Raw genomic sequence first — 12,268 nt, forward strand, 5'->3', positions numbered from 1 at the left:
GAAATACGGGAAGAATTTAAGCAGGAATATTGGACGTATGGCGGTCGTAGGGTTGACGTGACTTAGTTTGCTGTAGAAATCCGCTAGACGTCGACTGAATCGAATCAGTCACCGGGATCGGGCGATCGGGCGACTTGCGCTGAGTTTTACCGTTTACCACATGTTAATTAATTAAAAATAGCGTTATCATTATTAAAATCGCTAATCGAAGGTATTTTCGTGAGCAGATAATCCTGGATCTGCTGAAATATAAATGAACGGGCTGCTGTAGGCAAGATCCCGAGTTACGTCACGGCTTGTCGCGACCGTGTATCGTCCTGCATTTCTCTGTCGCCTGTTTATTCTTTAACACCTTGCACCACCGTATTTGCCTCGTGTACTTTATGCACATTAAACGTAACGTACGCGGCGGCTGGTATTAACTCTAGCTCAACGAATTCTACGCATAAAGTATAACCTAGAAGTTTTATATCGAATTATCGTCGACGCAACAGCCTGTTGTCAACCTCCCTTCGTCAAGACGCGCAGGTTTCAACTTAGCTACTCCCTGGAGTCGTTCCTATTTCGACGTCGAGGTGTGTACTAAAAATTAGCCAAAATTCCGGTCCCCACAAGAAAACGAGAAGGCGCCCAGCACACAGGCGGCAGGAACCAACCTACTGACGAAGAACCATCGTCGGCTAGCAAAATGAATAATAAGAGAAAGAACCGTACAAATCCAACCAGGTGAGTAGCATCTCCTTTATGCATCACCGTCTCCTCAATTTTTTCCTTCTTCACCACAACCTTTCAATGCACCTCTTTTCCATACTAGCCTTAGATAGATATGCATCTGATTTGCTATGTTATTTGCAAGTGTTTGTCTTTCTTTTTTAACCTAATTCCTGACATTTTTTCTTACAGGTCCCCGCGGGCTCGGGGCCCGCCTGAGAGATCCATTACTGCGGAAGGGGTATACAACAATGCTCACTTTATGCATGCCATAACTAGCCATGTTGGTAACATTGTACAGGTGAGAGAAACAATATAATACACTCTGATTTTACCTTGACGAATCATGCTGCAAATGTCTTTGTATGTAAACTATAATTTAAAATTCATTCGACAATTAATATTTACTATTAGCTCAAACATTATTAAGCACTTCAATCAATTATTAGACTCGTAATTTAATCTTATATTAATCGACTTTCCAATTTCTTTTTTTTTTTGTAACTAATAGTAATATTTTCATGCTACGTGATTTTTTACAAAGAGCTCATTTAAAAAATACCTATTGTGCAGATATAAAGTGCGATTTTATAATTGAAACACATTCATTTTATGTCCAGGTTCAAACTCAAAATGGCTCCGTGTACGAAGGTGTATTCCGCACATTCTCCAGTCAGTTTGATGTTGTTTTAGAAATGGCACATCGCATTGATATTGGTGGAAAAATTATAGTAGACAGTGTAGTGGAGAAATTGATTTTTAAACCTCAAGACATTATTACCATGTCTGCTAAGGATGTGGACTTGGATTATGCAATTAGGGATACTTTCCAAACAGATACTGCCATTAGCAAATTCAACGGCATGATAGGCGAAAAAGAGTTGGAACCCTGGGAAGCACCTTCTGCCATAAACGGAGATGACTTAGAATTAGATGGGGCTGCGGTAAGCAATACTGAATTAAACTAACTTGTCATTTCTTTGCATCAGATGTTCACCACATTCTAACAGTCAACAAAAAAAAAAAATTTCTATCAATGCATATTCATAAATCATTTATAAATCCTTCCATGAATGAAATATTATTTTACAATTAATTGTTTCTTGATCATTTGTAGAATGGATGGGATGTCGATGAAATGTTTCGTAAAAATGAGCAGATATACGGTGTGCAATCAACATTTGAACCGTCGCTGGCAGGTTATACTCTCCAACTGCAACGCAAAGATACCAAAGAATTCAAGGATCAGGAGCAAAAGGCAGCTGAGATTGCTAATGAAATCGAAGCTCAACCAAACCATAAAGCTCGATTAGATCTTGAAAACGGCGATGAAGAGGAAAGATTTGCATCCGTGGTAAGTTTGAATATTAAGTTAATAAGTACAAGGTGACCTTAGAAAACTTGTGGTTATTCACAGCATATTATTTTCATATCTTCGTTAAAATCGATAATTTCAAATTTCATCGCAAAGCAAATTTTGCTTAATGAATCTCAATGCAATCGAAAAGAATTTTCCATTTGTCAGAGTATTGAGTTTAGACTGGGCCAAAAAAATTGACTATTTTTTTTTTTGAAAAATATATTGAGAATATCATTCAGTGTGGCAAAAAAAAAATTTCATGAAATTTTAAGCCCTTAATATTAACTTTAAGAGGTCTATCATCGCTATTTTTGATTTTTAGTAATAATTTGATGTTTTACGTCAGAACTGTCGAAATATTGAAGTGAAAAAATTTATGTTCACTTATCCCTTCATAAAATTAAATTCCCTACAAAAAAGGTCTGATTATAGATTTTTGTCAAACAAGCCGTTTCCGAGTAATTATGCTTAATAAATTGATATAAAATTTCTCGATTTGACTTTTTTAATTTGGAATTTCGTGACTAACGAATCAGTGAATGTATAAAAAAGATCGTGACAGATTCTTAAAGGAAATTTAATGTTCTACAAAAAAGATCTCTTAATATTTTTGCCTCAATTTAATTTTTCAAAAGTTATTCTCAATTGAAATTTCAAGTTTTTTTCATGATATTCTCAATATATTTTTCAAAAAAAAAAATGGTCAATTTTTTTGGCCCAGTCTAATTGAGTTATTATAGAAGTTCCGAAATCATGGAATTTTAAGAGGAGATACTGGTGAAATTTTGATAGTACCAAGATTCTAATTTTTTAAATGCAAGAGAAAGGTCTAATAAAAAATTCCTCTCAACGAGATTTTGATTATGATGAGTATATATACTGCATTTTTTTTTTATTTTCTGCGATGAAAATGTAAACGTGAAGAACTATTGGCAGAAAATTTCCCCGAGTCTGGTACCACTGGTTAAAGAAATTTAGACGAACTCTATACGTGTCATTAATTTTTTCGCAAACATGTAACATTATTTGACCTGTAAATTAAATTGGAACAGTACTGGAAATGATTTTTTCATGCATGTAAATCAGTACAGTTGTGCTCCTGTACTTAACAAATGTCAGTGTCGTATATTCTTTAAATTAATCAATTTCAATATCATTCACTTTAGGTAAGGCCCAACGAAGGCAAATACGTACCGCCTCCAAAGAGGAAAAATGGAAACGCAGGAAAGCTCATGCGTTCTACACCACCGCCCCCGTCGCCAGGGGCTGCAACTAACAAAACTGTATATACGCAACCACCGCCTACAGCCGTTGGTGTGAACATTGCTCAAACAACAAACATTCCAGTGGGAATCCAAACGACCCACACTCAAGTACCACATCCGGTTCCTATAAATATGGCCATACCAACTAGTAGGATTGTTGTCACATACAATACTCCACCACCATTTGTACCACCTCCTACAACGCAGACTTTACCGCCAGTCGCTGCTGTTCAAGGTAGGTACTTATTATATTTTCATGCATTTTACTAAAAACATTGAAGCCATTGCATTCGTTCCATTCTGCAAGTAAATTGGGCAAAATGAATTTCGAGGTAATTAGCTGTTACACAATCGACTCGATTGAGCAATCAGCTGGTACGCCAAGAATGAAAGCCTTTTTGCCTGATCAAAATGTGATTACAAATCTGTTTTTGATACAGTGATGCCACCAGCACAACCGCAGCCGTCCGTTGTGCCTGCCATTCCTCAGCAAGTGGCTATTACTCAGCAGCAGCAGCAGCAGCAGCAGCAGCAGCAGCAGCAGCAGCAGCAGCAGCAGCAGCAGCAGCAGCAGCAGCAGCAGCAGCAGCAGCAGCAGCAGCAGCAGCAGCAGCAGCAACAACAACAACAACAACAACAACAACAACAACAACAACAACAACAACAACAACAACAACAGCAACAGCAACAACAACAACAGCAGCAGCAGCAGCAACAGCAGCAGCAGCAGCAGCAGCAGCAACCTTCAAATAAGATAAACTCAGAGAAACGTGACAGACCTGGAAGACAACAAGTTTATCAGGCTGATAAAGCTCCTCCAGCTCCATTTCCACAACCTAACATTACCCTTTCACATCCACAGCATTCACCACTAACACAACAGAACTCGGTCGAAGGTCAGCGTTGTGAAATACTGCAACAAAAATCAGAACATAGAAAGGTATGATCCTAGTTTTTCCGTGTTTTCTACCAGCCAAAAGGGGATAAATGTAGTTATTGAACACCCGTGATTTTTCAGTAAATTAACTAAAAATAGATTGAGATATGCTAAGACCTAGCGTTTTTATTAGTTTTGTCATTTTTGATCAAGGTACCTACTCCTCGTGGGAGAGAAGAACAACACTCGGAGCTGAGACAATTTGCAACAGACTTTAAATTGCCCGAACCCTCTGTCCAAGAGCCATCACCTCATTCTAGGAAGCAACATCAGCAGGAGCAAATACAGCAACAACCAGCTCAAGCACAGCATCATCAACAAAGTCATCAGCAATCGCACTCTCAATCTCCTCATCAGCAGCCACAACAGCAACAGCAACAGCAGCAGCAACATTCATTACCACATCCACAACATCAACAACCAACAGAGGAACCCGTTGTTACCAGTAAACCACCTCCGGGACCACAACCTGTGCGATCAAATAGTCCTCCTCCTCTGCAACTGCAGCCACCACAACAAATCCAACAACAAACTACATCTCCCACGCAACAACCAGAACCTGCAGTTGAAAAAATCACTACAGCCTTCAAGAAATCTACATTAAATCCAAACGCTAAAGAATTTAATCCAAATGCAAAACCGTTTACACCTGTAAGTATAAAAATCAAATCATCATAATCGATTCTTGGTTATGCAAAGTTTTTAAGCCATTAAATACTTTGCTAATTCATGCTTCCATAATGTCTATGCATATGTTTATCATTACTGTATTCTCTGACAAAGTATGAAAATTTGTTTCAAATTTTTTTAGCGCTCGCCAAGTACTCCTACACCTAGCCGACCACATACACCTCAAACTCCTCAGTATACTGGTGCTACAATGCAAACAGTCGTCATGCCTGCAACAGCATATGTTATGACTAGTCAACCCCCAACTGCATTCACTCAGCAACAAGCTCAACCTGCGGCTAGATTCCGGAAGGGTCAGTATCTAGGTACCAAACGTGTCGACCAAACTTCTACATTTATACATTATTAGTCAGTAAATATGTTGGAATTACCAAAATGACGATTGAAAATAAAATAACTGGTACCCTTGCTTATCTAAGACACGAGTTTATAGACTGCAAGAAGTCAACTACACGTGATTGATATCCTGCAGCCTGTAAAAATTTTATGAAAATTGATGCTTCCTATTTCTATTCTAACTTCATAACTATTAGGTCAAATTTGTGTTAAGTCAAATAAAAATTATGTTCCAGCATCAGTCAATGACCAACTCAGGTATAAAAGCGTTAACATGAATTTGATGTCTTAAAAATATACTAGAAGTCGCCAGAAATTATGTGATGACTTTTAATACAATATTCTTAGGTAACGTAAAAATATTTTCTTTTGAGTACTTGGTAATTCCAAATACTGGCGAAGTTTTCAACTGAAATCAAATTCTAATGCATTCTTCGTATGTGCTATTTGCCATGTTTCAGTCCCAATGATACCACATCGTGGTCCAGATATTGCATCACAGATGCAGGTTGCAGCTGCCACTGGTCAACCGTTACTCGCACCTGCCCCGCTGCACCCACCTTTTCAAGTCCAATACCCTGGTCAACCAGCCTATCAACAAATGGTGCGGATGGTTCAAGCTCCCCCTCCACCACCGCATATGACGTCACCGTATCATCATCACCACGAATCTTCGGGTCCACAACCACAAGGAATACAATACATGGGTCCACATCCACACCACCCGCATGTAACACAACAACAGCCTAGCCAGACACCCTCGCCTGCTAATCCTAATCCTCCTCACACCCCTGGAGCTTACAATCCTCCAGGCACACCACAGCCTGCCTATCCTCAGCCTCCACCACAAGGCCATGCGCCAAGCTATCCAATAATGTGTCCATTAATTCCTCCTCACATGATACCCCCACAGCACATGCAATATTTGCCTCCTCAGCCTCCGCCAGGAACTCAAACTACTATACCTGTCATTCTGCCTCACAATCAGTAGTTTTGCAAATACACAAACAGAGAATCGTTATTCTAAGAAAAAATGTAAAGTGTTTTAAATTTTAAGTTACTTTCATAATAGCGTTGGATTTTCGCCTCCTGCTTAGCTGCCAATGCAAAAATTAACTTATCAAAGCCACAGAGTCCTGATGCGTACGTGCCATTTGTATTATCTGTTAACATTATTGTGTTAAATTTTTTTTTAATTTCTTCAATCAGTGTTAAAATTAAAATATATCAGTATGCCAGATCTCGCGTTAGGAGGGAATATATGTTTGTATCCGTTCCTGCCTGCACAATTACGCGTATGTATTACAGTATGAGAAAAAACAAATGGACTTTCAGTAGTAGAGTTAAACACCAGTTGTTTTAGAATTTGAAAGGTTAAGGAACAGATGAACCTATCCACAGAAGTCTTAAACACGGTCTTTCATCGGTCAAATAAGGAATCTTTAAGGAGTGAAATAGTTGTTTTTTCTTTTGTTTTTTTTTTTTTAAATATATATATATATATACAATTTTCAAGCACTCTGTGGTAATAGAAAACTTGTCTTGCACTTGAATGACTAGAAACTAATGCTGTTTTGAAGGTGGCTAAGACAAATAAGAACATTTCTGCAAGAGGCCCGTAACGCATCCCTCTACATAACATTGTCATGCGTATCATGTGAGTTGTTGGATATTGTATGGCAATAAATTAGTCATTATGTCCTAAATAGAGTTACATTTTTTAAGATGTTTTATGCACGGATAGACAGGACCGACGTACGTGACTGTAAAAATAACTTTGTCCGTAATGGCAGACGCTAGAATCTAAAATAGAGGCAAAATTGGGAGTTTATAGCCTCGTTAATAAGCTTAAGTTGCACCATCATCATCTTAGTAGATCGAGGCTAATTGAACAATGATATTGACTTGAAATAATTAAAATTCCTTGAATTTTCTTGAGTAATGTTTATATCGTGTTACAAAAAAATCTTTGGTATATCAAAAACACAACTGCAATGAGAATAGACGTACAGTACGGATAAAATGATAACTTTGGAGAATCTAATATATATTCACTTGAACTGGATATTTTAAAAAAATTTGTTACAGGGGGGAAGGAGGGAGGCCTTTTATTTTAAAGTATCTTCTGGAAAGATGGTAAACCTAAATTTTTCAAATAAGCTATATTTTTGTGCTCATGCTTAGACTCAAAATACAATATTTACTAGAAATACAACATGAGAGCAGAGCCTGAATAATAGTAAATTTTGAAAAATTGCCTAAACCCTCAAATGAATCTTCTATATTGCAATATTGAACAGCTCTGCACATTGGTGTACACAAAATGGCTAAGCAAAGAGTTTTTTAAACTCTGTAGTTTGTTACGCTAATTTTTGTTATTAAATACTTTTTATGAGAAGGACTTTGAAACGACGGGATATCCAATTATCTCTGGACCCATTCTTGAGATGTGTAATTACATAATTTTTCATGTGATATGGCGAGAGAGAGTCTGTCACAAGTGGTACACTGTTGTTACAATATTTGAATTCTTTAACATAATTTCACCTTTCGATGTATGTCGAATGTAATCTGAGATCACTACTTGGTATTCAAAAATGAAATTCTAGCTGCCAAAGTGTTGAAGAACCAAAATACGCCTAACAATTGTGTATGCAAATCTGAATCTTTAATTCTATTATTAAGATTGGATTATTATCATGATTCATATTACATCATCAAAATGTTTATGCAAATCAGTGTATGTCTGGCACCATATGAAATCTCCCAATATGAAAGAAACTGCAATTTTTATTTCATAATATTGAAAAAAACAAAACGGAACCACTTGTGCCGGTGATGATAAGGATTTCAGAAGAACAGAACAACTACACCCTAGTCGTGTAAATATGAAAAAAACAAACAGACAGAGGAGTAATCATTGTTTATGTATAAAAAACGATTTAAAAAAAGAACGAAAATGGAAACGTATGAAAAAAATGGTTCACTGTGTGGCATCATTAGATAAAAAAAATTTTATATTGAAAAAATAGAAAATAAAAATCATAATAAAATCAATAAATTAAAAACTGCCTGTGCCTTATAAGTGGTGTTCTTATTTTGTTCATTTCTGATAGCTCAAACATCCGATTCTTTCCCATCCTATTCATTCTACCATTTCCAAAACTTATCATAAGTTATTTTCGATCTCCTGCACAATACATTCTGTTTTGTTCACTTCATTAATCAATGCATTGGAGCGAAATGATTTTACATCAGTATAAATTACGCATGATATGAGTAGATTTAATTTTTTAATATAATAAGCAGCAATAGAATTTTCATACTTTAATTGACTGGTTTTGTTTGATATGTTAGAAGTATAAGACCAACTGTGCTAAAACAAAAAACGCTTGTTTGTACTATGATATGTACCAAAAGTACTTGACGCCAAACAGTGAGAAGATGGCATTGGAACAAACAAAAGTTGAAGTTAGATGTAAAATTATTTATTTAAATCAAGTTGTTCTAAGTATTCCGAAATTAGAATGTCAAAAACACTCAGCAGTTGGCAACAAGTCATACATATATATAGGATATGATTGAACGTGTTGATTAATTAATTTCATTGGCTCAGCTTTTGCAAATGTCAAACATAACCTCATTCGCCCAAGTGTCTACCTAACCAAGTCCACGTGGGCGAAAAGTGTCCATGATTTTATTGGTTTTATCTTTTGAAGATGAAGTCTCAAAAATGGGAAGACTTGGAAGTCCCACTAAGCAAACCTATTCTGGAAACTCTGAAAGTACAAAACTTTCAAACGATGACACCTGTCCAGGTATGACATATTTATCACATGACTATAAATAATTGTTTTTCTGAAAGTATGCACTTACGTCTCATAATGAAATAAACAAACGAAACTGGTTCTCTCTTGCTGGTAATTGACTAATATTTTTTTAACATTCTGGCAGACTGCTTGCATACCGTTGCTACTAAAAGGAAAGGATGTTGCTGCAGAGGCTGTAACGGGCAGTGGCAAAACACTGGCATTCTTAATTCCAATGCTAGAAATGTTACAGGTATGAATTTTGACCTATATTATAAGAAGACTTGAAAACAGCGACTTTAACATGAAATGCCAACTTTTTTTTCTAATCTGTAGAGACGTGAGGACGGTTGGAAAAAGTTGGAAATTGGTAGCATTATTGTATCACCAACACGGGAATTAGCTACACAGATAAACGAAGTCCTTGCCAACTTTCTGATCCGCATTCCAACTTTAAAACAAGTGTTGCTAGTCGGTGGGACAACTGTTGATGAAGATGTAATAAAGCTCAAGAATGGTGCTAATATTATTGTAGCCACCCCTGGAAGATTGGAAGATATTCTGTCGAACTGCAAAGATATCAATTTAGCCTCAAGCGTGAAAGCTTTGGTAAATACATTCAACAATTATTTTGAAAATCCTTAAAGTAGAAAAATTTACTTTAATTTTTTACAAGAGTACAAACTCTGTACTTATGTCAATCTTGCAACAACAATGGTCTTTGAAAAATCACTATTAGACTCATGATGGATATTTTCACAGAAGACACTTATTTTATATTACTGTTCTTTCAATGTATTATAGTGTCAAAATTTTGATTTGTCACAGTTCACTCAGCACTCATAACATCGAAAGAGAAGGTAGTTTTTATGAGATACACACTGTATCAGACTCGTAAAAAATTTGATGTATTTTATAACATGATTTTGGTGCAAATCAGTAATATGTATAATGAGGTCAATCTTTAATAGTGAGTAGCATTCTACAGATTTATTTTTGGCAAATATTCCCAAGTCAGTTAATTGCATTATTTCAGTTCCATCATTAAAGACTTAATTTGCGACAAGTATTATCTTGAGTAAGAAGATTATCCATATCTTTCTGAATGTTTGTACCGGTTCATTGTCTATAAGCAAAGTCGCACATTCCATTAAAAATTACATTTCAGGAATTACTGGTACTAGATGAAGCTGATAGACTTCTAGATTTGGGATTTACAGCGACGATAAATACAATTTTGAGCTATTTACCTAGATTACGGAGAACTGGGTTGTTCTCAGCGACTCAAACAAAAGAATTACAGCAATTGATAAGAGCTGGCTTACGTAATCCAGTTGTAGTGTCAGTCAAAGAAAAAGCTAGTACTTCTACCCCTTCGATGTTGATTAACAGTTGCGTGATTGTCACCGCAGAAAATAAACTTGCTACCATGTACAACTTTATCAAAAAGAAAGGAACTGATCTGAAGTACATGATATTTTTTTCGACATGCGCCTGTGTCGATTATTTTAGTCATGTTCTTAAAATGTGAGTTGAACGCATATAGAATTATTATGAAATGAACTAGTACTTGGACTTGCTATCAATTTTTCAATCCAAGTGAACTACATAATTGATTTGTGAAAACATTATTTTCAGGCTCTTTCAATCTTCAAATATATTTGCACTTCATGGGAAAATGAAAGATAAACGATATAAAATTTTCGAACAGTTTCGAAGCTCCGATAATGGTTTATTATTATGTACCGATGTTATGGCACGTGGAGTTGATATACCAGAAGTTGATTGGGTTTTACAATATGATCCGCCATCGAATGCCAGTAGCTTTGTACACAGGTAATAACAAAAGCTTCATCATTTATAGAAACTTTGCTTACAGGTTTGATCATTTCATTAATCAGATAATGTATACTTTATGTGTGCCAGACATGTTGAAAAATAAAACCATTTTTAACCCTATAGATGCGGCCGCACAGCCAGAATCGGTAACGAGGGAAATGCTCTATTATTTCTGTTGGAGTCCGAAGATGCTTACATAGATTTCATCAGGAGGAATCAGAAAGTAGATTTAAATAAAATCGAATTAGAACTACCTACAAGTGTGGTGAAGTGTTTAAAAGTCATGAGAAGTATACAGCAAAGTGATAGACTTATATTTGATAAAGCTAACAGGGCATTTGTATCATATATACAAGCTTACCAAAAACATGAATGCAGTCTTATACTCAGGTTAAAGGATCTCAACTTAGGAAAAGTTGCTATGGGTTTTGGGTTATTGAAAATGCCCCGAATGCCAGAACTTAAAAAACAGGACACGTCATTGTTTCAAGATCCTGCAGTTGACGTAAATTCAATTGCTTACAAAGACAAGCAGCGCGAATCTAAAAGATTGGAGAAATTAAAAATCTTCCGACAAACAGGTATTTGGCCAACAAAGAATAAGCGTCCTGCCAAGCAAACTGAACCCTGGTCTGAAACTAAGAAGAAAAAATTAGATACAAAGGACAAACGTAATAAGCGTAAAGAAAAAAAAGCTCTTACTGGACCAGTCAAGAAAAAACGCAAAAAAGTATGCCAAGAAGATATAGAAGAATTGGCAAAAGATATAGCATTGATGAAGAAATTAAAAAAGAAAAAGGTAATTCAGGTGATTCCATGAGTTTTTTTATGAAAATTTCTTGTCTTTATCTAGATATTAGTTTGGTAGAACGGTGGATTCTAAAAATCAAATGATCCTCTGTTTACCAAATGATGTTCTATATCCACTTGTACGTGAATATTATAATTGTTAGTGTATTTATTATAATAGTTAAAAAAAAAAGGTATAAAAAAAAATTTAATTTTCAGATCTCACAAGAACAATTTGATTCAGCTTTCGGAGTCAATTGAAAAACATTTTAGACAAGGTACAACAGGCAATTGAATCGTTATTGCGCGTGGAATTCTTTGATGCATGAAGCCTTAGTCAAAAATTGATAGCTTATAAATAGCGATTATTAATACTTGTCTGAAAAAATTTGACCTTTAATTTGATACTAATTGTAAGGTTTTTAATTTTAAGTGAACAATAAAAAATGTAATTATTGTTTGAAGCAACATTTTGAACATGTCTTTACTATTTAAAGTACTTGGTACAAATTGTGCGAGCGATGAAAAGTAA

The 12,268-nt window shown here is 35.8% G+C and overlaps 2 protein-coding genes across 3 annotated transcripts; both read left to right on the top strand.

Annotated features, from left to right (window-relative positions):
* The first annotated feature begins 101 nt into the window (after positions 1 to 101).
* On the top strand, positions 102 to 7,928 carry LOC107224731 (ataxin-2 homolog). 2 transcript variants are annotated; one of them, XM_046735676.1, is made up of 9 exons: positions 102 to 726; positions 904 to 1,012; positions 1,332 to 1,655; positions 1,829 to 2,065; positions 3,238 to 3,571; positions 3,777 to 4,276; positions 4,427 to 4,924; positions 5,085 to 5,256; positions 5,761 to 7,928. In XM_046735676.1, exons 1-9 carry the CDS (start codon positions 689 to 691, stop codon positions 6,288 to 6,290), a joined length of 2,742 nt encoding a protein of 913 aa, XP_046591632.1. In that variant the 5' UTR covers positions 102 to 688; the 3' UTR covers positions 6,291 to 7,928. The 2 variants fall into 2 exon arrangements, with proteins under 2 accessions (XP_046591632.1, XP_046591631.1); XM_046735675.1 differs by having other exon boundaries at positions 104 to 726; positions 5,085 to 5,268.
* Positions 7,929 to 8,640: 712 nt separating this feature from the next.
* On the top strand, positions 8,641 to 12,200 carry LOC107224708 (probable ATP-dependent RNA helicase DDX55 homolog). Its single transcript, XM_015664877.2, has 7 exons — positions 8,641 to 9,117; positions 9,254 to 9,361; positions 9,445 to 9,717; positions 10,277 to 10,635; positions 10,747 to 10,944; positions 11,071 to 11,746; positions 11,956 to 12,200. Exons 1-7 carry the CDS (start codon positions 9,019 to 9,021, stop codon positions 11,995 to 11,997), a joined length of 1,755 nt encoding a protein of 584 aa, XP_015520363.2. The 5' UTR covers positions 8,641 to 9,018; the 3' UTR covers positions 11,998 to 12,200.
* The last annotated feature ends 68 nt before the right edge of the window (positions 12,201 to 12,268 follow it).

Source organism: Neodiprion lecontei, chromosome 3 (genome assembly GCF_021901455.1).
Source record: "Neodiprion lecontei isolate iyNeoLeco1 chromosome 3, iyNeoLeco1.1, whole genome shotgun sequence".
In the NCBI taxonomy this organism is placed as follows: domain Eukaryota; kingdom Metazoa; phylum Arthropoda; class Insecta; order Hymenoptera; family Diprionidae; genus Neodiprion; species Neodiprion lecontei.

Excerpts from the sequence above, each read along its gene's own strand:
- LOC107224708 (XM_015664877.2), top strand. The coding sequence starts at position 9,019 with ATGAAGTCTCAAAAATGGGAAGACTTGGAAGTCCCACTAAGCAAACCT. Across the intron at positions 9,362-9,444 it reads CAATGCTAGAAATGTTACAG|AGACGTGAGGACGGTTGGAA; the intron begins GTATGAATTTTG and ends TCTAATCTGTAG. Across the intron at positions 10,636-10,746 it reads TTTAGTCATGTTCTTAAAAT|GCTCTTTCAATCTTCAAATA; the intron begins GTGAGTTGAACG and ends CATTATTTTCAG.
- LOC107224731 (XM_046735675.1), top strand. The coding sequence starts at position 689 with ATGAATAATAAGAGAAAGAACCGTACAAATCCAACCAG. Across the intron at positions 1,656-1,828 it reads TAGAATTAGATGGGGCTGCG|AATGGATGGGATGTCGATGA; the intron begins GTAAGCAATACT and ends GATCATTTGTAG. Across the intron at positions 3,572-3,776 it reads GCCAGTCGCTGCTGTTCAAG|TGATGCCACCAGCACAACCG; the intron begins GTAGGTACTTAT and ends TTTTTGATACAG.